General features: G+C 43.2%; 1 protein-coding gene across 4 annotated transcripts in view; it reads left to right on the forward strand.

Moving 5' to 3' along the window:
• The window catches only part of LOC135394316 (tyrosine-protein kinase Fyn-like), a 204,460-nt gene that overhangs the window by 105,599 nt on the left and 71,886 nt on the right, over window positions 1-26,975 (forward strand). For 2 of the 4 annotated variants that reach the window (XM_064625007.1, XM_064625006.1), the window contains exon 4: window positions 10,008-10,106. The exons of 1 other annotated variant lie outside the window; for it this stretch is intronic. In XM_064625007.1, coding sequence (XP_064481077.1) covers window positions 10,008-10,106 — 99 coding nt within the window. Of the gene's footprint in view, window positions 1-6,489; window positions 6,545-10,007; window positions 10,107-26,975 lie in introns of all 4 variants that reach the window. One more of the 4 variants, XM_064625009.1, reaches the window with a different exon arrangement.

The following is a 26,975-nucleotide window of genomic DNA, read 5'->3' on the forward strand; positions in this document are numbered from 1 at the left end:
TGCGATCATATTCAACCTGGTTATGGCGGGCCTCAAGCGTTGTGTTCATCGCAAGGTAGGGATCTCCATCTATGCTGACGAGGTATACGTATGGGCCACTGGGAAATCCAGGCCCACCATTCAGCAGCGTCTCCAACAGTCGTTCGATGAGATCAGCAGGTACTTCTTGAATGCTGGAATGGACATCTCGGCTGAAAAGTCTGTAGTGCTCCCATTCACTCGGAAGCGTATGCGCACTTTCCCACTGTCAGTTGGCAATATCACTTTACGACAAGTCAGGTGTCATAGATTCCTTCTCATGGGCAGCCCATATCAGATATCTAGAGACGAAGGCGCAGCGCTGATTGAACGTCTTCCGGCACTTCGCTGGGGCTACACGGGGAATTGACCAGAGGGCTCTCCTAACCATCCATTCTGCATTGGTCCGTGGAACCCTCCTGTACAGTTTACAGGTGCTACACGGGATCTCACGAACATCTGAGCAGCGAATCTGTGCCCTGTTAGCCAGAAGCCTGCGTATCTGCCTTGAAGTCCAGCGCGCGGCGGAAACCCGAATGGTATTCGCGGAGGCCCATGAGACTCCAGAGGTTTTACGGCTCAAAGAAACTGTATGTCACTACTTACGCTTGGTTGCTCACCATCATCGTCACCCCTCGAAGGTCCGTCGACGGAAGCGGAGCAACATCTCTAAGTGCATGGATAGACTGACGCCCTCGCTTCCTACCTTTGTTCCCAGCCGCATCGTGCCTGAGACACCTCAGTAGACGTTCCGCACCCCTGCGTCTCTTTTTCCATTCCTGGGCTGAAAGGCCGGAACAATTAGACAGCAACTCCAGTTTTGAAACAATTAACGATGTGCATGATGCAGACCAGATATCCTGAACACACGGCTGTGTTCACGGATGGATCTGCCAGATCGCAATGCTCGACAGCTGCTTTTACCATTCCGGATGACTCGGCGACTCGTGGGTACCGATTATCGCATCGCACATCCTCCACGTCTGCAGAACTACATGTCATCTTACTATTCCTCAGAAATGTCCCACCCACTCATAGCCGTAAGTGGGTGGTATACTGTGATTCCAAAGCTGCCCTGCAATGTATTGCCCATATGGGGTTTCGTGGGTGCTTGGCTCCGGTTGTTACATCCATCCTCCAGGAAATGAGCCGTCTACAGACGAATAGTGGTAACAAAGTATCCCTGCACTGGATTCCGGGACATTATGGCATCTACTGGAATGAAGAACAGGACAGGGCTGCCGCAGCGGCGTATGGGTCCCTATCAACGATACCTATTATCCTCTCCAAATGGGATAGAAAAAGCTACCTTGCCGATATGGTAAAGCCTCTGTCCCATCTACAATGATGTCAAGATGTCCCATCAAGGACCACCATGAGAGAATGGGTCCCGATTTATCCCTGAACTTGCCCAATCCGCTGCCTCGCAACTTTTCGTCCATTATACACAAGCTCCGCCTCGGTGTCGCCTTCACCCCACCCTTTAAATACAGGCTTGGTCATTCTGACACCATGTTATGTGACACCAGGTACGCCGTGCTATCAGATGTCCAGCACGTGATCGTAGACTGTGTCGTGATCGTGGACTGTGTCCTCAGGGTTCAACGAAGGGTTGCGAAACCGACTGAAGCCACACTGCCGCTCCGTTCACTTTGGCGACAGTCCTTGGGCCCTGGACCGACATCCTGCAACACCGTCGTGCCCTGCAGATTTTCCTGGATTTTCTCCAAGGCTCCGGTCTCCTATATGTTCTTTATTGTCCTTATGTGCGGCCTTGCTACCCTCTCTCCCCCTCGTCTCCTCATTGTCATTTTACATCTCATGCAGTCCCGTCAGGATTGGGGTAGTGGGCAACAACCCAGGTGTCGATTTTCCCCATTTATCATCATCACTGTATTTGTTGTTATTCTTAAAATTAGCTTTTGCAGTCTCATACGCGAGTTTATTTCATGCCGGTAGCCATCGACGAGAGCGTATCCTTTGAAGACGTCTCTTAGACTGTATAATCTCCCGTGTTCTCCAAGGGTTTGTAATGTTCACCTTTCTAAACTTGATTGGGACAAACCTCGTCCCAACCTGGGCTACTTTCATGAGCAAGTGTTTTAAAACGAAGTCACAGGTCATCAACACAACTTGACTCACGCAACGCACATCTTTCAAAGTTGTCGTATCTATCTTCCAGGAAATCGAGGACACTCGTGTCGTCAGCGGTATCGAAGTTGTACACTTTTCTTATCTGATACTTTGAGGGATGAACTTTATCTGAACTTTCATCGGAATTGTCACAACAACAGCGAAATGGTCTGACAAACCATCGACAACGTCACATTCACAATCGTTTATCATTTTTAAAAAACACTACGCCTAATATAGAGGTGCTGTCCCCTTGAACACGCGTTAGTAACAACAACCTGTCTCAGGTTACACTCAAACGACATATCAATCAATAATTCACAGTATTAATCACTTATTTCTGCACTCAGTGCGTCCCAATTGATTCCCGGGAAATTAAAGTCGCCTGCTATGTGCAAGCAGTCGCCTGCTGCGACTTTGGTTTCTTAAACATTGATATGTGTGACCTAAGATCCTCGAAAAAATCTTTTGAGGAATTTGGGGGGCGATAGATGACACACAGGATATATATCTCGTCATCGGTTCTACTTTTACAAGTTAAAATTGCACTCTTTTTACACCAACGTGAGGGGTACTTCATTGCCACTGACTATCGCTACACCACCGCCTTTTGGACCGCGGTCTCTATGTTGAATAATATAACCAGGAGGAATGACCTCTAAATGACAGATTTCGGTATGCAATCATGTCTCGGTAACAAAACCCACATGTGGCGAGTGCGTAATCAGAAAGGTATGAAATTCTGTGAATTTATTAGCCAAACTCCTTGCATTTATATTAGCATTGTTTTCCTATACCGCTGCCAAAAAGCCTACATAACAACAATTATACATATTTATTTATGACAACATGACATATCATATACTCTGACGATTATACAATTAACGAATTACGAATTATACATATACTCGCTGACGATGAAGTGGGGAGGTTTTCCACTCTAGGAGTGGAACGCTACACCATAGCTAGGGGATCTAATATAGGGATCTAATATATACTATAAGGACAGAACAGGAGGGGTGCATTTCATGTGTATCCTGACAGCGTGCCTATAACTTATTACTAGCAAACCCCACCTGATACACCAAGATAATAAGTAAGGTGCCTCCCCAAGTTGAGCATCAGAAAATGAAAAGTTGGAGAAAAATGCGCACTTCTTCACAGATCGACGATGATGAATATATTCAGGAGCACTGAAATTACCCCCTATTTACGCATTCGTTTGTAGCCATTGCTTAGAGCTCCAACTTGAAAAAAGAAATATGTATAAAGAGCACAGGGAGAATAGCAAGCTAATGTTTATCACACTAGATGCTTCATGTTTGCTACATTAATATGACATTTTGACACTTCAAAAGTTAAAATACCTTCTACGTAACTATATAGGGAAGAATAGTAGCCTAAGCTCTTTGAGTGCACCAAGAATATGTACAAGTACTCAAACGTCGTCATACCAGCACTGGACAGCGGTTTCGGCCTTATTGGGACGTCATCAGCAGTGCACAGGTAGGCAGCGTATGAGTGGGTGGCGTCAGAAGGCCACGTAGAGTGTGATGTCCTCCGGTCAGGTCTAGAGATGCAAAATTTCCGGAAATTTTGGATCGCTCGAAAAAAAAAAAAAAACGTTATTTTCGGGGTTTTTTTCCGAAAAATCGGAAAAAATGAAACAAACGCGGTTACTGCTGAGTCGAAGCATTGCCAGCTAAGTCACAGCATACAATTAGCTGGGCCATTCCAGCCGAAACCAGCCAGAGGTATAGCTCGATCCTCTTAGATTTCGCTGAAAAAAATTGTATGCGTTCCTTTATGGGTGTGTATGTAGGTCATAAACTTATTTTCTCGAGATTTTGCTTTCTTGAGCATTGGGGACGCCTCGAACTTGGCCCAAACATGAAAAAATGTTGTCCGTTCCGCGCATCCTTCTGACAAATACAGACGACATTTCTGCGCTTTCTTTGTCTGGTGCTAGAGGGGAAGGGCCCATCTAGCTTCCCAAAGAGCATATGGAACGAGAATAAATCCGGTGACGTCGTAAGAGCTCAAGAACGAAGCGCGTTTATGGCCAAGTTTACGATAAATTTTTGGCAAGTTACGATTTTCTCAGGAGCCCGAGATTATTTATGTTCATAAACTACTGTATGGAGATTCGCTTCACATGAAAATTTGAAGCTGACCTGTGTTCATTGCTTAACTAAGCAATCGAGAATATCGAGCATTCGTAAAAAATGAGACTTTTCAGACAATATTTTCACATACCTGAGGTCGTCTAGGAAGTGAAACAAATCGTGCCATTTGTAGAACAAGTCGTCTCCTGTAACATATTGAAAATCTACAGGTGTATTTTTCCTTAAACGAGAAAAAAGTTTTTTTTCCCTCACCATACTCCGCTGCAGCTTATTTGTTAGTTGAGGTCTTCTAGGAAGTCAAATAAATGTGCCTTTGTGGAAAACACCCTCTCTCATAACATTTTGAAAGTCTACATGTGTATTTTTTCATAAGCGAGAAAAAAAAAAGTCGTCAGCGCATTCATATCCCATCTGTAAGGTACCATTATCACCCTTTGAAGGGAATTCGTGTTCTACTGTTAGTTCTACCGCGAGTGCTCACAGCCGCCTCTTCGTAGCAGCTTCGTCGTCGTTTCTGGTTGTCTGACTCATGATTCATGACAATGTTACGGTACACACCATTCGCCACTTGTTTACTGAACAATGCACGAGAAATGTACTACTTCCCTGATGGCACATCGCAATAGAAAAAAAGAAATTACAATTGCTGCTGTTCCTGCACACCTCTTCCTCTGGGTGAAAAAAAGCATGCATTGTGACTCAACGCCGAGGCCGTACGGTTGGAGAAGAAATTGCTGAACGTTGAGCACAATGAGGCATCCATGCTCCATCCATGACACCAGGAGGTACTGTTACTTAGAGCCTATATCTTCTGTTCAGGCATATGCAGCAAAAACGTCTACTTCCAGTGAAACAAAGACATTCCACGTACAGATAATTTTTCTTCTTCCTTCTTTTACTTTCTGTTGTGAGAGAAGTGCGCGCGAGACCACAACAAATGGTTTCCAAAGACTGTTACGTCGCGTTCTGACGTGCTGTGAGTCAATAGCTATGGTCAGCTGGCGCAGTAAGATCCACAGCAAACAGTGGAAGAAAAATGATGATAATGGGACCTCACAGAGCGGATGCAAATGCGTTGACGAAGTTTTTTCCCATTTAAGAATAAATAAGCCAGCAGATTTTTAATGTGTTATAGGCAGACATGTGGCCGTTACTCGAAAAAAGTAATTGATTACCGTCACCGTTACTTCCACGGAAAAAGTAATCCATTACCGTTACCAATTGCTCGACTCCAAATGTAATTGAGTAACGAGTAGAAAAGTAACGCGTTACTCCGGTCGTTACTCTGCATTCAGGCAAATTATGCCCGTCTTTGTGTGCCTCGGAAAAAAAAAGAGAAAGAAATTCAACAGCGTAACAGCTGAAATAACACGAAACACAAAAACGTGTAGGACAAGTAGATCTGTACGTCCATCGCCCGTGAAGACTTTGACCCGATTGTGGAAGAGCATTGCGTGGAACTTCCCCATGACTCACTAAACCTCCAAAGCTTCAGGTACCACCACACTGGTGTAGGAAGCGAATAGGGACAGCGACCCTGAAATTCCAGAACGTTAACACAATGATCTCCGCTTGCTATAATACAACGGCCCAACAAAGGCTGACGGCATGAGGGGCTTGACTTGAGGCGGAGCATCTGAAAGATAGGTTAATCTCTGCCGGAAAACTAATCAATTACTGAGTAATCGATTACTCATAACAGTAACTGATTACTCGAAAAATTACTCAAAAGAGTAATTGATTACAAGTAACGCAATTACTAGTAACGCGTTACGCACAAGTCTGGTTATAGGAGATGGTCTGTTCTTGAAATGGTGTGATTTTTTCACTTCCCAGACGACTTCAGGTATGTGAAAACAATCATAAATGACGACGAATCTGTTACGAAGCAGCGACTGTGAGTGTTAAGTTGGTAGAACTTGGCAGAACAGCAGAAGGCGAAATTCGTCCGAAGGGTGATAATGGTACCTTACAGACGTGATGCAAGTGCGCTGACGAACCTCGTCTTCTCGAGTAAGAAGAAATACATCTGTAGGTTTTCAAAATGATAAAGGAGTGGGTCCCTTTTCACAAAAGAGGGTCACAAAGTTATCACTTTTTACTTCCTAGACGACCTCAACTAACGAATGAGCTGCAGCGGAGTATGGGGAGGGAAAAAAATGTTTTTTCTCGTTTTAGGAAAATACACCCGTAAATTTTGAATATGTTACAGGAGACGATTTGTTCTACAAATGGCACGATTTGATTCACTTCCTAGACGACCTCAGGTATGTGAAAATACTATCTGAAACGTGTCATTTTTTTGCGAATTGTGGATATTCACGGTCGCTTAGTTAAACAATGAATATAGATCAGCGTCATATTTTTACGTGAAGCTAATCTCCATACAGTAGTTAATGAGCATAAATAATCTCGGGATCCTGCGAAATTGCTAACTTGCTAAAAATTAATCCTAAACTTGGCCCCAAACGCGCTCCGTTCTTAAACTCTCACCACGTCACCAGATTCCTTCTCGTTCCATATGGACTTCGGTAAGGTAGATCGACCCCTCTCCTTTAAAGGTACTGTAAAGCAGTAGACAAGAATGATATGCCGGTGATGTGACTAGAGCCTTCGTTCCTTCTACATACTATATGCGGAACCACACGACCGACAACGCGCTATAAATATTTTTAATTTGCCATGAAAGATGCGGCGTAGTGGAGCGGTGCGACGCCTGGTGTCAAACAACCCCCTGTACAGCGGGCAACATTGAAAATTGGTATTACACACTATGACATCGGAATTTCGATATTTTAGTAACCATATTATTAGTTTTCCTGTTTACCTATGCATTCAGAAACCCCTGTTAACAGTTTAACCTGTTAACCCCTGTTTTTGGGAAGTAACCCAGTGCTGGCCGCTGTTCGATGGGGGCTCTCCCTATACTTCTCTGCTGCGCCTGCGCGCTCCTTTTGTTCGCGGCCTCTTTCGAACGAACAAACTCTCTCTGTGAACCTCTGTGAACAAACAAGTCCCGACGCTGTCTGGCTTCTTGAACGTCTGACACATTTCTTTCAACGGCTCAGCATTTCATTTCAGTTCGCTTATCCGTTTTTCCTCAGATGTGGATCGTTGTGTGGATTGCAGGGGCGGATTTTATGGTGGATTGTGGTGGATTGTTATGTCGGGCCCAGTGTTATACGCATGCAATGTGGTTGCCGCCGTATGTGTCAGAAGTACGGATTCATTTCGAATACCTAGTACAGTGTTGCCCGTAATCTTTAATTGTAATTTTCTAATTAACTGCGCCGTTGATTGGAATGAAACTTGCACAGTTTTTGTCCTGGTGGCTTGGACTATCGAATAGCCACACTAAATGACATTTGATCGGTGCTGCTTTACAGTACCTTTCACACCAGGCAAAGAAAGCGCATAAATGTCGTCTGTATGTGTCAGAAGGACGCGTGGAACGGACAACACTTTTTCATGTTTTGGCCAAGTTCGAGGCGCCCTCAATGCTCAAGAAAACAAAATCTTGAGAAAAAAAGTTTATATCCTACTCTAAAAAAAAGGAGTAAAACTGGGAGTAATTGTACTCCCCTAGTCTGCAATTGCTCCCCATTTTAGTCCCCTAACCCAACATTTAGTCCCGACATTTACTCCCCGGGACTGCAAATTGTCTCTAACTTCGCGAATGGTCTCCTGAATGCAACAATCTACGTAAATATGTGCCCAGGGTCAAGTTGAACGACATAAGGCTGTATAACTCAGACAACGTAGCAATTTTCCAACCACACAGATTAAGAAACAGTTAGCGCATTTTTCTTCGCAAATTGTGCCCTAGTATGGCGCAAGATTTTATATCACTCGATATATCACGGTTGACGGTTTGCTTCAAAGTATTTTCATGCATGCGCACCAATTATGTACCTGGGACTCTTACAACAGCGCGTGAAATGCGGTCTTCACTCTGCGACATTCATTTACTCCCGTGCATTTACTCCCGAAAGGGACTATTTTTTGTGGCAATGCAATTACTCTCCAAAAGGAGTAAAAGTACTCATTTTTTTCTTAGAATGTACATACACACCCCTAAAGGAATGCATACAATTTTTTTCAGCAAAATCGAAGCGGGTCGAGTTACACCTCACACTGGTTTTGGCTGGAATGGCCCAGCTAGAAACTTTAGTAGTGCTCACCCTCTAGGCATAAATGCAGAACAGAGCATCCCATGAGACTGCTGTCTACTCAGCGATAGGTAATTGGAACAACCCGTCCACTCCGACCAGAACTCCGACATTATGTGAACGCGATGGCGATCGCTTGGAGCAGCCAGACTGCCCTCTAAGTTGGTGGTTGTTGGCGGATTAGAGGCACCTAAGGCACTGTTGGCGGGTTGGAACGCATCGAAGGCACGAAAATTAACATTTTTAAATTTTGTCGCCTGGAAATTTTGGGCAATTTTTCCTGAGACGAGGAAAAAAACCCGAAAAAAACTTTTTTTCCCAATATCTCCTGTTTTTTTTTTTTTCGGGCCTTCGCATCTCTAGTCAGGTCGAGATATTCGCCACTGAAAGCCCTGTGCAAAGCCCGTGAAGTATTTAGAGAGAGAGAAAAAAAATGAAACACATCATTGTTTCTTTAATTTCGCGGCCGGATCTTCAATAAGCTTGTAAGCGCCGGCCTATATTTACCAACATGGTCATTCGTAGTTGCTGTTCAAAATCAGAATGCTGTGACCGTTGAGGTTCATGAGCGGAAAGTATTCATATATACGTACGACCTGCATAACATGGACAGGAACAGCGTTATGTCGGGCGAGGGTGGAAACAGTACCTGAAAATCCCATTTCATTCCTAATTCTTGGTTAATTTATTCGAGGTTCTGTTTGGGGGTCAAAGAGCCTCGGACCGCGGAATAATTGATTGCGGGCCACGTGTTTGTGACCCTGCTGTACAAGAATGCTCGTTTTTTTACAGCGGCAGCTGGTAATGCCACACTTCGCCTTCACGCGTCCGCATCAGCGTTGACACAAAACCCTCCTCCTCTCCCGCCCCCGAACTCTCTGCGCCCGCGAACTCTCTGCTCTCCACTTTGTTGTGTGGTCTCTCTCTCTTCTTCTATTTGTGGTGTTGTCTAGGCGCCGAAATTATCTAGCCAGGATTGGACGTCCTAAGACGTCGTCTGCACAACAAACTGCCTCCAAAGAACAGGATCTGAATTTCATAATTTTCGCACTCACAGTACGTCGACACAAATCAATTATTCTGCTGGGTGATTTCAATGTGGATGCTAATAAGACCACCTTCCCAACCGAGCTCGCAAACCAGATGGCACTGTATCTGCGCAACAAACTGACAGAACCCACCATCAACTACAATTCGTGCATCGACCTGGTCTTCGAGAATCTAACATTGGTGCAAGAAGTGTCAACTCTCACGACGCATTTCACATATCACAAAACTCTCATTGTCACGCTACGTGAGGGACAATAAAATAAAATACACTCGGTGGACACTCTGCTCTAAATTCTTTAATCACCATCTGTCAACAGTGCAGCGACATTTATGATATATCTAAGCGTATCTAAGTGTTATTTGTGCATTCCGCTGAAGCAAGAAGCCTAACATCAGTTGAGGGGGTCTTTTACTGCACCTTTCAAGGATAAAAGTGTGCTTCATGCCCTCGATGCATTTACAGGAGCAAGGCGTCGTAATTGACAGAACCCTTGTATTTTCATTTGTCTAGAGACCCAGACTGGTGGTTCGCGAAGCACCTGACGACTCAAGAAACGGGCCATGTTCCAAGCAACTACGTGGCTTATGAAAAGACTATACAAAGCCAAGAGTAAGTGGTCGCACACACGCTTTATGACATGACGGTGTCGTAGTGGAACTCTGCTCATGGTCATCTCAGAGGTCACACTTGTGGATTATTAAAGGATGATGAAAATGGGTTTCCACTCTCTATACAATTCCAATGAACAATCTATCTCCTCTATCCAGTTCCAATACCCTAGATAGAAAGCTCATTGAGAGTGGACAGGTACTTTATCTATCATATTCTATAGATTTTCTATACAAAAATCGCGAACGTAATTCTTTCCATTCTCAATCTGTTCTGTATACATATAAGCAAGTTCATCAATAAGTCTTCGTTTTGGGCCAGGGTCCAATATGACTTCATGCATGTGACGTAATATTGGTAATTACTTAACTAATAATTAAATAGAATAATTATTAATTGTAATGAGCAGAATTATACATTTATTAATCATTATTAGGAATATATCATAATATCAATTGAATATCAGAATTATTAATTGCAATTAACTGATATTATTAGTTACTATTGTTTATGGAATAAAAGTGATGATATTAACTTTATGCATATGTATTCCATATATATGAGAGATCACGGTTTCACTCAAACGTGCCTGCCGTACAGTGCTGATGAGAGCCATGCAAGCAGCTGTCCGGTGCTGGCATGGCGCGTTTGGGCTATCAACTTAAATGATATAGTAAGATTAGCAGGCACCTCATCGAAAGAAAAAAAAAAGTGGCGCTTTAGCGGTAAATGCGAGAGAAATGCTTTGGCGTTAAGCGCCTCTTCCGGTCCATACTTGACTTCCGGGTATCCACTTTCGGTCTAAACCAAACTTCCGATTGTCCATTTCTTGTCGAAACCCGGCTTCCGGTTGTCCACGTTCCGTCTATACATGACTTCCAGTATCCACTTCCGGTCCAGCTCGACTTCCGGTTCTCCATTTCCTGTCTAACCGTTCCATATCGTAATTGAAAATGTCGAACCTGAAGCCAATTGGCTTCAGGTTTGACATTTTCAATTACGATATATAAGTTAATTTGATTAACATTTACTTAGCCTCAGTTACCTTCAATTACCCTGGGTGCCATTACCGAAGGTAACAGCACGTTACCTGAAGTAATCTTGAATATCATATAATTCTGTTGAATTGCGTTTATTTGCTTTAATTACTCTCAATTCCCCTTTGATGGATGTTAAATACCTTTAATTACATTTAATTACCTCCTGAGAACATCATTGCACATTTGAGTGCATGACTCTTTTGCACAAAATGTTTATTTAAAAAGTACACAGACAGGTATATGTCACGTCAGTCTGTGTACTTCTTAAATATTTTGTGGAAAGAAATCATGTCCTCAAATGTGCCGTAATGTCCTCATTGTCACAAATATGCAGTTTTCACCCTTTGTAGAGCGCATTAGTACTGAGTAGGCACCGAGTAGCGCGTATAAAGGAAGGAAAGTGTATATACACTGATGAGATTGATTTTCTAATTTATATACAGGACCTATAGATAATCTATCTATTGTGTCTAGTGTCAATCTTGTGCATAGGAAATAAATAGAAGCTATATAGGGTTTTTAACTGGTAAACCCTACACACTCTCTATACAGGATTCAGGAACTAGAGTGTATAGACTTTCTATACAGTCTGTATAGCGAGGCACGGAAGTTCCTATTTATGGTCATGTGGTACTTTTTTTGTGTGCACATTTGAAGAACAAGTTATACATATTATTTGTGCATGTATGAACATGGATAGAAATGTTAATAGCAATATTGTGGCTTATCACTTCAGGCAACGCGAACATTTATTGTTTACTTTTTAATATTCCACTTGACACGCTGCTGCTTCTACACTGTCAGAGGAAGTATATGTATAAAAATAGGTAAACCAGGTCTGAAGTACCATTTTTGTACCTATTTCAGCTGTATATACCCCGTTTAAACAATGTGTAAGGCAGGGTGTCGAACCGCAAAAAATACGGGTTCGGTTCGGGTTCGGGTTCGCGTTGTTTTGATTTCGTTCCGGTTCAGTTCCGGTTCGGCCACGCCAAAAACCGAACCGGTTCCCAGCCCCGAACCGGTTCGCGAACCGGTTCAACGCTTCCGTTTTCTATGTTCCATAAAACTGCTTTTATCAGGAAATGCGTGACTAATAGCTTACTGCTGTTGTCTGCATTGACGTCTTTAGCGGTGAGGTAGCTCTTTAGCGAGAGAAATAAGAAATGGATGAACACTTATTGCAAATAGAGTCCACGCTGATGAAGCGGTGTTGTCCCGCTACTTTCTGTTCCCAAAATCTCTTTTTCACACGCACAGTGCCAGCAAGATAAACTTAAAGGAAGGCTAATAAGATGGACAGCGTAAGATAGACGACAGTACTTGCCGACACACTGCCTTCGTAGCGTGAATCGATCTGAAACCGTACTGAAGCATGTCGCAAATAAGCCTGCCAGCCTTACTCTGTCCGAGCTCACAGCAGTGTACTAGTTAATCCACCTCACCAAGGCAATGTATCACGACACAACTGCACTACCAATAAGCAGAACCACATTTACTTTTCAAACCACGACCAATCAAACAGGCACCGTTCTGCGTACGCTCCTTTTCCACTTCTCATGTTTCTGACTTGTTTAATTTTTACTGCTCACGTGTAAAAAGAAATCTTGGGCGCTTATTTGATCACATATTCGTCGTGTAGAGCTACATAACTGGCCTACTCCATTCCTGTTGCATTCGTCCGCGTGGCACCTCGTCTCTGAAGAGTAGACGCCGCATCACCGCGTTCGTGGGGCGCCAGCCTGGGCGCTCACAAGGACACCTGAGCTTCAACATGTTAAAAAGATGCTGAAAGTATACTTACTATACGTCGTCGTCTGACTGCTATGTGAAAATTTCTGAAATTCATGATATAGGCGCGTGACGATGATACCATTGTGTCTTCGTTCGGGGATAGAGAGGAACTCTTGTGCTGACTTCTATGTCCGAACCGTTTTGTTGCGAACCGGTTACCGCTATTATTTTTTATGGTTCTGCTCCGGTTCGGGTTCAGCAGTGTTCCGAAAATTTCGGTTCGGGTTAGGGTTCGGTTCCGGCAAAAATAACGGTTCGGGTACGGTTTTCGGTTCGGGTTCGGGTTCGGTTCGACACCCTGGTGTAAGGCACAGATCGTGGCATCTAATTGTAGAATACGGGGCTCCATACATGCGCAACGTGCAGCACCACATTAATTTGGTGTGAAGATTGTGTTGGTATAGTTCCAGATTTATTTAAGTAACAAACACAGTCCTCAATGCAGTAATATATTAACCAGTTGGAGGAAATATTTTTGGTGGCTCCCGAAATAACAATCTATGCGTGCTGTCCTCACCCGTGCGGTCGCATCTCAAGCGAAGACGGCTCCACATATGGCCAAGCTATTTCGTTGGGTGCTGTACTAGTATCTGTTCCTCTGCAAACACGTCTACATGTTTGTGCGTGTGCAAATATTTCTCTCCTATTTGTGTGTATTTTTTTTTTTTGCGATTTGGAGTGGGAAAGCACTTTTCTGATGTTGCGGGGAAATAAATAGAATATTCCTGGTATTTCAAGTATAAAATAAAATTATCGAGCTATTGCATCAGCTAGGTTGCAAACCATGCGTAGCCAACGAGTTATCGAAGCTCTAAGCTGTATCGAAAATGAAATGAGACTCTATTCATATTGTTTACGACGTGTATCTATTTTCCTGTATACAGTTTCTAAAGAAACTGGTCTCCAAATATTCATTAGAAATGGATTAGGATTAGATAAACGCTGTATAGAATTCCTGTAGCTTTTGTGTCTGCCCTGTTTACAATCTCTGTCAATTTTTCTCTATCCACTTTCTATACGAAGAAGTGCCCAATTATTGAAAGGAACTACATTAAAAGTAGATAAAAGTTGTATACATCTGAAATGACGAGATTTTTAAACTACCTTGTCCGCAGTTTTATATATAATTTCTACAGAACCTAGCTTTTATTTTTTATAAGGGTAATACAGGTCGTATAATCGTAACCGTAAGGGCAGATGTTTAAATGCCTTTCTCAGATTCCGGGGGTAAAAATCGGGCGCTATTTTTAAATATGTAATTCTGGGAGAAATCGCGCGATAATTGTGCCTTTGGGTGTTATCGGGTGTTTTTGTTTCCCTTCTTGCCTATTAAGTCCTTTCCTAATATCTCTTTTCTGTTTTTTCTTCTTTTTTTTTTTTGCGGAATCGTAACCTTCCAGCAGTAATCCTCGAAGGTGTAGACAGTGTTGACACATATGGGTGTATTGCTGGGAACGTAAGTGACCCATTCTTACATGTGTTACACGTGGCGACCTTTGTTCGTCTTCAGTAGAAACGTCACTTGAGGATTTCATAGTGACTGGAATTCGGGGAGAAATCGGGTTTAACCCGGAAAAGTTACTCCCTAACTATATCTAGGGAGATGTTGTTCCTTCATCCTTCCGCACCGCATCCTTCCATCCTTCCGGACCGTGATCTCTAGATACGTGTCGTGATACGTATCACGACACGATTAATGATACGCGTTAAAATATCTGCACAATTCACAATATGGTCCTGTCATTCTATTTGGATCAAAAGAGGAGAGCGTAACAAGACCAGAGAACTAGTTTCAAGTGAGAAGTTGCGCCCACGAACTTTATTACAATAGTCAGCGAGCGCTCACATCCGACCCACATTAGCACTAGATTGGGCTACACGAATAACCGCCGATTCTTTCTTGAGTAGTATATAGAGCTGACGATAACGGATGCAAAAATAATAGATGTGTAGGGGTTACACTCTAAGAAAAAAACGAGAGTAATTTTAGTCATTGTGGGGACTAATGCTCTGCTACAAAAATAAGTCCATTTCGGGAGTAACTGCGTGAGACTAAATGAATATAACACAGTGGGGACTACATCTCAGCCTCTGTTCGAACACTACCAGGTACATAGTTCGTGGGCATGAATGAAAATACTTCGAATTAAACCGTCAACCGTGATATATCGAGTGATATAAAATCTTGCGGCATGCATAGGACGCAATATGTGCCAAGAAAGAGCCGCTCACTATTTTTTTCCTCTGTGTGGGTAGAAAATTGCTAAGTTAGCTGTACGTTATATAGTGTTATTCCATCACATTCACAAAAAGCACGTTTTTACGAGAATGTTGCATTCAGGGGACCATTTGCGAAGTTCAGTGACTACTTGAAGTCCTGGGGAGTAAATGTTTGGCTAAGGGGACTAAAATGGGGAGTAGTTGCGGTCTAGGGGGTAGACGCTGCAATTACGCCCCATTTTACCCCTGTCTTCTAAGAGTGTATGTACATGAGCTTACGTTATTCATTGACGACTTTTTCTCGTTTGCCCTCTTTGCGATATTTTAATTTCCTCCAGAACATAAAGAGCCGTCCTGGGGAACGATGAACGTGAAGCCACCCTTCAGAAGGCACTGTCCAGAAAAGATATTGCACAACAATAGCAGGAAAATCTATTAGGTGTAAAATTTACATATGCGGTGTTCATATTTTGATACGCGCAAATAACGCGTAATTTGTTTTGTTGCACAAATGTTTCGCATTTCAAAGTTCTTCAGGAAAGTTCCAAGTAAAAGAATTCACTCTCTGAACGGCAACTGTGACCGGCAATCAAAAGGTGTGGGTTCGAATCCCACTGATGGTGGTGCCTTTTCTGCCATCATTCAATTGTACGCGTACCCGTTTCAGAAAAACGACCAAACGAAAGCGATTACAAGTGAGAGGCAGGTTAGGACGATGCAGTTTGATCAGAACCAACAACAATAATAAATGATGACGATGAGATGGGGTGTTTCACCGCAGTGGTGCGGTGCCCTACCCCATTGCACTTGGAACATTATGTGAAGATGATGAAGGAAGGATGAAAATACAAGAAAGAACTAAAGCGTATGGAGCAATCCAGTGGACGACAGGAAGTCCATGAACAGGTGAAAAACTCGACGATGGAGCACAGGATCTTCATAGGGGCCAATGACTGCAACTAAATTGAGCAGTCTCTTGCTGATATGGGCATGTTCATCACACAGTATCCGCACTTGCGGGCAGTAGAGTGCACATTCCATAAGAATGTGCTGGGTGCATGGTCGCCACGACACCGCCGGTGGAACAGAAGCTTGTGTCACAGCATTTGATCATGCACTTGAACTGCGGGGTGAAAGCCACATTGAGATGGAGTCTACACATGAGGAAGGTAAAATGGCGTAATAGACCGGCAGGGAAAGAAAACGACAAATTTGGGTCTACCGAATACATGAGAGATTGAACCGCGACGTCCCGGCGCCATTGCTGCAGAGCAAAGGGTTGAAACCACGCAGTTAGTAGGGTCCTTCTGTCACCTCTCGACAGCACAATGCGCACGGATGTCGGAGACCCACGGGCAGCCGCCGCCACTCTGTCAGCCTCCTCATTGCTTCTTAGACTGCAGTGACCAGGAATCCACTGCAGGGATATATGATGACCTTCATCATGTAGACGCTGAACTTGGTGGAGAATGTCTACTATGACGGAGGCTAGCGACCCACGAAGCCCCATGGTTGCCACACATTGCAGATCCAAAAGAACCACCACCAACACCAAATAAATCATGACTATGACCTGTGCTGATTCACTACTGGAGAGCAATACACTACCCCATTACACGCGAAACATTAGATGTGAGATATGAAAATGAAGTTAAAGTTATGTGCAAGTACAACAATTGAGCTCTCCTCCACTGGCTGCGCTGCGCTGCGCTACGCCACAAGAAGGAAGGTGAAGGAAAAAAAAACACACAGATGAAAGAAGCACCAAAAGAACAACAACAAAAAAAAAAAGAAAAAAAAAAGAAACGCAAAAGATGGAGACACCTATGGTATTTTGAGAAATCATATGTGGTATTGGATTACAAGCCACAATCCATATGTCCATGCCTTGTTTTGAATATTTTATTGAGGTAATTACACTCCAGCAGAACCGTAGCAATGGGGGGTGAGAGGGGCAGCCGCACCAGGCGCACTCCCCAGAGATGGCATCGTACGGCAGGCACTGGGAGGTCGGTTGGGCAGTATAAAGCGGGAACTAAGAGAATTTGAATTTACGATCTCGGCAGTGCCAATAAGCGCTTTCTTGTTTACAGAGCTTCTGACGGGAGTGAGGGAGGGGGGGGGGGGGGCGCTTCACGTTTACCCTGCCCTGGGCGCAAACTCGCCTCGCTCTCTGCTCTCCAGCATAGTAAATTGACCTCATTCCAGGTCTTTGTTCCTGTGCAAGGTCCTTACTCCCATACCGTCTGTACAATGTGACTCGCTTGTATTACTGAAGAGGTCTCTCCGTGTAGGATTCAATTACCCAATACTTGTTTATCTGTGCCGCTTTCAGCAGCATCTGTAGCGAGGCAGAATCCTGTCGACAAGGGAAAAACATGCTAGACCATGCAACGAGTGTTCCGTACTTCAATCCAACTCATTGAATTATCTGTGTAAGTGGTACTTGAGTGAAATTCCACATGTTCTGGACAAATTGTTTTTTTTTCTCGCCTGGGTGAGCTCGAAACTATCTAGATGTATGGTAATTTTACTGTAGTTGGCAACACTGCACTGTGCCTGAGCCAAGCAGCGAGCGCGCCCGCCGGTTTCTTCTCAGACCAGGTGGAGCGATGTACAGGGGAAGAGTATGCGCTCGAAAGTGAAAATGCCCCTCTCCAATGCCCCTCTCTCTCAAACTGACGCGACGTGGCTTCATCGAGGATTCAGAAGCGCGTTACAGAAATGCTATCGCATTTAAAAGAAGTGAAATTGTGACAAGTAAACAAGAAAAGTTGTATAAAATGCAAATTCTATCGCTTTATTGCCCAACCTTATCGTCTCTGGGGACCTGCTGTCAGGTGTCCCCTCTCCGCCTCGGAACAGCTCCGAGTACCTCAACGTCCGTGAGATGAGGGTGAGGACGGCTTTACTCTCGTTTGCCCTTGTGAAGATGCGCACGTGTTCCAGTGCGTACCACCATCCATTTACAAAAGCGTAATGTATCCTCTTCAAATCACAATTCTGTCGAGCGTCGAGAAGTTTCCTTTTCCAAGAGGAAAACGAACTTTCGTCCGTTGCTTTCGAAAGCAAACGTCTTACCATCGATCTAAGAAAGTGGTGCCTTCACATGATAATGTTAATAATATTTTGCGAGACTTGAGTTGCGTGAGAAATGTTTTCTATGGTTGAACAGATAAACCCTTCCATTATGAGCATGACAATGAGCTTCGGTCGTGCGTCGGAGAGCTGGAAATGAAACGTAGAATGCCGAAATGAGTGTAGAATGAGTTGTGAGAGTTGCCAAGTGTGTAAAACTAATGACAAGACAACAATATACCCCACTCAGTTTTCTGACATCCGTTCTTTGCAACGCATACGTGAATCCTTTATTCCATCTAGAACAGATGAGGAGTTGGGGAAAAAAGGCTCCCAGCCCCTCAGCCCTAGCCCCTCACGTATACAGTACATTGAACAGATATATAATACAAATACTAACAATACATTGAACAAATATATAAAATGAATACTAACAGGCAAGAGGAGTGTGCAAACTGAAAAATTGTTTTGGATTGATTTCAACCTGATTTTCGAGACAGCGATTTAAAATGATTGGCACATTATGTGACAGAGACTGCTGCCTATAATTCGTTCTTACGAGAGGGACATCCCAAAGTTTTGTTTTACGAAAGTTATGGGTAATTTCTTTTAATTGTAACGTAATAAGAATTGGACATTAGACATTCTTCTATTGAAACAGACTAGCCAGTATTCATACAAATTGAGCACGTTTAAAATGTTAAACATCTTAAAGTACTTTTCAGTAGAGTCACGGTAACCAATATTAGCTATAATTCGAGTGATTTTTTTTTCTGCAATACTACAAGTCTGTTTAAATTTTCCTTTGAAGTAGTTCCTCAAATTAAATGGCAATACTGTCAGCGAGGCATAAAAAGAGGGTTATACAACAATAAACTTAATTTTAAAGGGAAACACATATCTGCACCTAGCAGTCATGCCTACAGCTTTGCAGAGTTTATTTTCAATACAATCAGCATGCTCATCCCAAAGTAATTGTTTATGAAAAATAATATGAAAAAGGCACTTTACGGATAGAATAGTTGGATTACAATAAGCTCGTATTTACGTTCACCAGTTAACTTTTTGGGCGAAAGATGACTTCCTTTGTTTTACTTGCGTAAACAAATGTGATGAATCCATCTGTCCAGCTTGCAGAGCACTCCGTTTGCAACATCCAAAACTGCATCTATATAAGAACTGTTTCTTGTTCACATGTTATCGTCATCGCAAGATTTCGCAGGATTTTAATTTCGAGAAAGAAATGATGATCGCAAAATTCGCGAGAACTACATCCTCGCAATGAACAGAAATATGTCTGTGTTAAAAAAACTTTGTACAGAACTAATGAACAGCAGACTTAGACTGTGACTTGGAATCACCCAAAGCAACTGAGTGTCTTACACACAGTTAAACCACAATGCAAAAACTAAACAAGAACAATGCAAAAATATCAGTCACCTGTGCCGAGCGTGGTTTTAACCAGTGACCTTTTGGGGTGAAATGAGCAATAAAATCTCCTGAACGTAGTCTATCTGCGATGCAGTTTGAGGATTCCAAATACTGGGAAGGGAGCCGCAAGGAGATTTCCGATGCGTTTCCCATCGACGGTCAAGCTGAAGCGTACGGCGCCTCCGGCTGGTATCACCCCAAGTGGTAATTGCCGACTGCCGACCATCGGCCAGTGGTCGGTTTTTGGTCGGCAAGCGACTAAGTCGGCCACTGCACCTTGGACCAATGTCGGTCTGATGTCGCTCACTGTGGTGGTTGGTGAACGACGTTGGGCCGAGAACGTTGTGCGACGTGTTGCGCGCGTGCTATCGAGAGTTCGGCATAATAACGACGGGCCAATGTCGGCCCTACGCTGGGCAAACAAACCCGAAAACAATGCAGCTACTACTCGAAACCCGTACCCGTACTTAAAGGGACTCTGACCAGAAACGGTGGGAGCTCTTTCGTACTTGCTGTCGATAAAGCGCCCAACAAGGACTCTCCATGCGAAAATTCATGCATTAAAACCCCACGGTTTCTCTAAACTCGAATTTTAAACATTCGACTTCATCCGAGTGCAGCACGCCTAGCGTCAAACCGGGAAAACATACGTTTATATGGAATATCCACCCCGGCCCACCATCAAAATGACGTCAACACGAGGGCCACTGGCAACACCCATAATTGGCTCAAACGCGTCACGTGGTCACGCAATACCTGTCAGTTTCCTTCATGCAGTGGAATTTATATGTTAATGTTTTTGATACAGAGCCTCAAAAAGAAAAATATACCCTACATTTATCACTTACAATAGGTTCTACGATTTTCTTTTCAATCTGTGCACGGCGTTCCATATCACAGGTGTGACATCCAATGTATTGCTCCGTAGACGAAAGCGTGCTGGGCGAACGCAATGCATCCTGGACAGGTCCTGGTCGCACGTCACAGCAAACGTCAAGGCACACGTGACCTTAAAGATGGCGGCGCCCGCGATCGGCGGCCAAACCGTTTGTAAACAATGCGGTTGTTGTTTCTGGACGACGTTTTGGATGTTTTTCGATCACGGTAATTATTTTTATCCGATAACCTCGCAATAAAACGCGCAGTTTTACACATAAAGCCTCGTATTGTTGACAACTTCCAAAGATGTGATGCCGACCGTGCGTTAAGACTTACCGAGCCGATGCGATGTACTTAAACTAAGGTGAAATGGGCTACCATGTTGCGGAAGAAGCACCACATAGTTTACGCTGGCAAAATACGGTCATCTCTTGGTGTTATGTAAAATATGTCGGTAAGCGGCAAAACGACATGCAAACAAAGTCACATGACCTCAAAATGACGTTTTCTATGACGTGCGACCAGGACAAGATGGCAGTTTCTGCCAAAAGCACCCGCTTGAGGGTAGTTACAACAATGGCGGGTTTGTGTCACCCCTGTGTTTCATATGCTTCCGTATCCGGTCAGCTGTAATGGATGCCGTATGACACAAGACGCTAGATCCTGAGGGGTATCATTGCCGCGTCACTCACTCTTCCAGGTGCTTCCGCGCAAAAATGTAGCTCCTACTTCTCATTGAATGCTGTGTGGGACGCCTTGCATTCTAGTTGCCTCCGCGGGAAAAATGAAGCCATTATTTCAATTTCATCTTTTTTTGTTGTGCTGTTTATTAATAGGCCTGTTCTTTCACACGAATGTTGCACGGATGGTCTTTTTCACGTTGTTGAAATACTGGGAACTTTTTGCCTGCTTTGTAGTTTGTTGGGTTTGTGTGTTGAAGTAAAGGTTGAAGTCGTTGAAAGCGGTGGAAGCCGTCATAGCTATAGAAGCGCGCTCATATTCGAAACGTTGAAAGTGTATCTGAAGCATGCGAAGCACTTTGCAATTTGTCAGGGGTACTGCGTGCATCACCGTTATGTTTGTCATGGGTCATCATGAGGCACCTCACGCCAGTGATATGGATTTGGTGAAACAAATCGGATTCAGGTTAACTCTTTATTTTCGAGAAGCAAATGAAATCATTATGTATCGAGAATTATAGTTTTTTTTTTCTGCTATTACGCAACAACGCCTTACGACATTACTGTGGCGGGGATACATACCAATAAAAGTAAGCAATAAGTACAGCATACAAAAAGAAAAATTAAAAAGCACACATGTATAAAACAAAACGTACTCAGGTCCCGAAAAAATCAGCTCTATACATCCGTTGGGCTAAATTTTGCTGTGATGATCAATCTCGATTAGATGTACGATGCAGGTTCCAAGTAATTAGAGGAGGTTCCTTTGTCATATACTAATTTTATCATTAATAATCGTATCTAAAAATTGCAAACGTAACTGTTGTCTCCTTGTCGATAAACTATCCCAACCTAATCTTGACTTTATCTCGCTTATACTATCGTCCATGCAACTCATCTAGCCGCAATATTCTGAACCCTCTCTAGATCCTGAATTAAAAACAATTCGTGCGGATCCCATACTGTACATGCACAATCCAAAGTAGGGCGAATCATAGTAATGTATGCATCTGTTTTAACTCGAGTACTAGCCCGTTTAATATTATGGAAAAAAAAAGTGAAGCATCTTTCTTGCGTATTTGCCTTTTTAATGCCAAATCAAATCCCATTTTAAATCCGGGTTTGGCAAATCCTCTGCAAAATCTAGAAAATTGGGGAATTTGGTAGAAAACATGGCCAGGTGGTCAACTTGAGAGCGTCGTGATGCTATTCACTGAAAGTATATAGTGTCAGGTTAGCCGGAGATGAATAATAAAGCACACGAAGTTTCAAATTTACAAATGTAACCAAACTAAGGCAGACACTTGGGGTAGTTGGTACGGTGTAAAAACAGCACAAAGAAAGAGAGCGATTGAATAAAAGGACAAATATATATGTACAACAATTATTTCTTACGTAATGTCATTATCTGATTCTTCCCGCAATTACAGTTTTCTGGCATCTTCCACCAAACTGTACAATTTCCTAGCTCTTTTTTTGCTTTTCGTTTTCTTTATTTTTTTATTTTTTTGCGAATGTACAGGCAGGCAGCGCTTTGGAACCGGTCCTGCAGTAAAAAGTTAAAGGTATCAAGAAAATATGAGGAATACTTCAGATTTCGAAGAATACAAGTTGACACCTATGTGTGTGGAAACAGTCCGGGTGCAATATGTCACGAGGAGCTTTTACAATTTCGCTGCAATACCACACTACTATATTGAAAACAATGATCATGTATTAACAAGTTAATATAGTGCAAGAGAACTGATGTACTCTATAACATTTTTTTAGTTCGTATTTGAGTCCTGTATCGTCCTCGTCGTCTTCTGTGTTCTTCAAACTCAAGGGAATGTTACATCTTTCAATAGCCTTGTGTCCAGCTAGACAAAAAGTACAAGTGAAAATTGCCGAAAATCGTCCGGAGATCGGTATTTGGTTGGCATAAGTCGCTGCAACTTGGGCTGACGTCGTCATAATGTTACCTTCGAAGGCAGTTCGTAAACTGCGTTGGGCTCAAAGCAGTGGCCTAGCCCAAAAATATTTCTGGGGAAGTTCTATGGGAACTTTACATGGGTGAGGAGGATTTCATTATCATCTCCTCTTCCAAATGCACTAACCAAACTTACAATTTGGGGGGGGGGGGGTTAAACCCCTCAAACCCCGGCATATAAATGCGGGCCAATATTGGCCCAGCGTTGAGAGGAAACTCAACTCCAATACAGCAGCTGGTGCTCGAAACAAACAAAGCAACGATGCTAGTCTATGTAGTTCAATTCGATGTACACAAGTCCATTTCTACATTTTTTCTCCAGCTTGCAAAATTATTTTTAGACAAGGTGAAAACCAGCTTCATACATTGAGCCATAGTAACACGGACAGCATTATACTTAAATGAGTAGAATTTTCCATTACCTACTCGTTTGTAATGTGTATAACCTTTGACAATAACAGCTGTCGAGCAGGTTGGTACGTATACATATCTATTCCAGTAGCGGCAAAACGTTAGTAAGACAGGCCACACACGACCAGCAGCAGCACTTTCAAGCTTTGGATTTTATTTTTGCAATATACACACCTGCCAGATACAGTGGTAAGGCACACTGGTGTTATAGAATAGAACATCGCATAGTATCGTCCCGCTCTGGTTCATAAATTTGGTGCCCCGAGTGTATTTCTTTTCTTTAATTTTTTTTTATACAGACAGGCAAGCTTTGTGCTGATGGCATGTATAGTTTTCCCTCAGTTGACAATTGAACCCCTGTATGCAAGAAGGGGATAAGTCGAAAAATCCCAAACCGAGAAAACTTCAAGTGAGTATTTGGTAAAGTAATTGCAGCCGGGTTACCTCGACTAATGCAATGGAAAATGTGTAACATATGTGTTTGTGTTTTTTGGGTCTGTGACTTAGCAGAAATTGTCCGTGAGCATGTATATCATTTTTCAATGTAACACCGCATGCACACACGCAAATATCGCGCAAATCGCGCAAATACGCGCAGCTTTCACAAGTCGTACTTTGATTGCTGAAGAACCAGGTAGGGCGAAGTCACCTGTGCGGTTGCAGAGCTGTCTGGGTCGAGCGTATCGTGCTGCTAAACGAGCACAATCTTGAAAATAATGTCGTAGGTGACCAGCATAATATGACTTTGTACAGATCCATAACTTAAAAACTCGAGACTGGGGAACAAAAAAAGACAAACACAGCAAAGCTTATCTGTGTTTGTCGTTTTTTTTCCTCAGCCTCGGGTTTTTAAGTTATGGATCTATACCAGCAGCTCGCTTGCTACCTCTCTATCCTCTCGGTACTGTGTATATATTTTTGTCATTTGCTTTGGGGACTGTGTTGCATGATTTGCCTTAAACATACCCGATCATCGTGTTCATTTTGTGACCTTAGTATCAATAAAGTATCCTTGATCGAGGACAATTTGTCTCCTTTTCTTATGTTTTGTCTGCCTCTCTTTCTTTGTCCTTAATCTGCATATCCTTTGGTTATGGACACTTCGCTTTTTGTAACCATTTGGGAGGAGAAGTGGTCACGAGATGAGGGTATTTCGAGGCTGTCGGGATCCAGGGTCCAAGAGCAGTGGCAATCATAAGGCCGAAAATCATGAGACCGAACTATCAGAAAGCTGGAAAGTCCGAGGACAGAACTATCGAAAAACCGAACAAAGAGGAGCTCTAAGATATGAAAAGCATTAAAATTAACAATTACTACATGAAGTATACTTTAACTAAGTCGATGTTATATGTGAATTGCTGTATCAAATGAATCATCAAAAAAGGAACAGAAATCACGGGACCCGTGGTGTTGGATATACGTATATAGACTCAGTGAACTGCAAACAAAATTTTGAACATCTCTCAAAGAAATTCTAGAAAAATCATGGGGGCGACACATGATTCACATTTACGACCTGCACTTGTGTCTGTTTTCCCACGGTGGTGGATCCTCGGAAAAACCCGTTCATGTCTTTGGAAGACCTGCTTTGTACATGAGCTATGGTGCTTTTGTGCAGATATAGGACAGCGTTACGTTTCTGATCCTTGTTATTTAGTTTCGAAAGCGATTGCCCTATCCACAGGTGGTGGTGGTGGTGATAGGGCTTGCTGTTGTCGGCCTCACGTATGTGGGCAACGTCACGACTCACGCCCTGGGGGAATGTGCGTCCTGGGCCGACTTCTAAGGGAACTGTGCCGACGTATGTCTGAAAGCGTCTGAGGAAAACCCAGGAAAAACCCCAGACAGCACAGCCGGCGCCGGGATTCGAACCCGGGTACCTCCCAGTCTCGACGTGACATGGCCAGCACGCTAACCACTGAGCCACGCGAGCTGGTACGCTATCCACAGGGATCTCAAACACGCGGCCTCTTGGCCACCAAAGAAAACGAAGCTACCCTCTCGAAAATTTTAAAGACGAATTAGGAGAATGTACTGCTGCTGCGCTGTCTATGTTAGGTAGAATACACTGCATGCGAGCAGTTCTTGTGGCTCTTGAACTTCACAAAATTACGGATACGGCAACCTGATATTCGCGTGCGGTATGGTACACTAGCACACCGCAGCTAATGCGAGGATTGAGTCGATCTTCTGTTCATTCTAATTCTTACACTAGATCAAATAGTGACATTAAAACCCGGCTTTTGAAAGAACTCAGCCAAAAAGAAAAGCAAACTGCCGATCAGTTCGAAAGAGGTAGTCGAAGTGGCTGAAATAAGAAGTGGCTCTTCCAGTTGTATTACTGAAGCTTCTATTTGTCTGATGGATAAGGAACTTGAATTTTTATTCAAATCATAGGATTTTTTTTCACTTGTGTCACCCCTTATCACTACGGTGGTTTTGTTTGCACATGCCTGAAAATGTCATTTGGGGGTCTTGTCTGACATACTTGTACATACTTCTTGACTACGGAACTATGGCAGACAAGGACAGCAGGAAAAGATCACCACTAGGTGTAAAGTTCCTTTTTAATCCGGTCGTCTCAAAACCCCCAATCCCTACGTTCAACCTTCCTTTTCTCTTTTTCCAGAAATAAATCAGTTGATTGTGGAGTGGTGTGTTGTCCTTGTCTGCCGTAGCTCCATAGTCTAAGATGTCATACCAACTAGCCCACTCTACATTGTTAATCAGTTTTATACTTGTAAAGTGCTGGACAAAAGTTTACGGAACATGCTCCGGCGCACTCCTCCCCCGAGTGACAAGCTGGCAGCGAATGGTATCGTACGGACTTGCATACAGGTGGCTGGGCTACCTATACGCACATGTCTAAGTCTGTACGGTCCCATTCGCTGCCACTCTGAGGAAGGAATGCGCAGGAGCGTGTTCTCTAACATTTGTCTAGCACTGTACTCGTTGTTTTGACATGGTGAGATAGCAATGTACCTGCGCACATGACTGCGTCGGGTTTCCTATCATTATAGTTTAGTTGTAAGCAGCTCTGTCTCTCCGTTGTCCCGTCTGTATGCTCTTATTCCCTTTTACAGTTATGTACCAACTCGCCCAAATTTCTGCACTTCTCATTAAAAACAACATAACAAACCCGAAGCCATAACCCACTATGAATATGCCAGCTAGCTCTTTCTCTTTGAGCTCTCTCTGTGAGCTAAGGCAACAATACAGTAAGTAAATGGATAATTTGGAGTGCTCCTGAACATCCTCCTAAACCTTTGTGAAGGTCAAATAGTTTTTCATACTTTCAGCACTCTATTTGAAAGGCCGCCCATTTATTGGCGTTAGCCTAGTAAGCCCATTAATTTTTTGGTGTTTT

Source organism: Ornithodoros turicata, chromosome 5 (assembly GCF_037126465.1).
Source record: "Ornithodoros turicata isolate Travis chromosome 5, ASM3712646v1, whole genome shotgun sequence".
Classification (NCBI taxonomy): Eukaryota; Metazoa; Arthropoda; class Arachnida; order Ixodida; family Argasidae; genus Ornithodoros; species Ornithodoros turicata.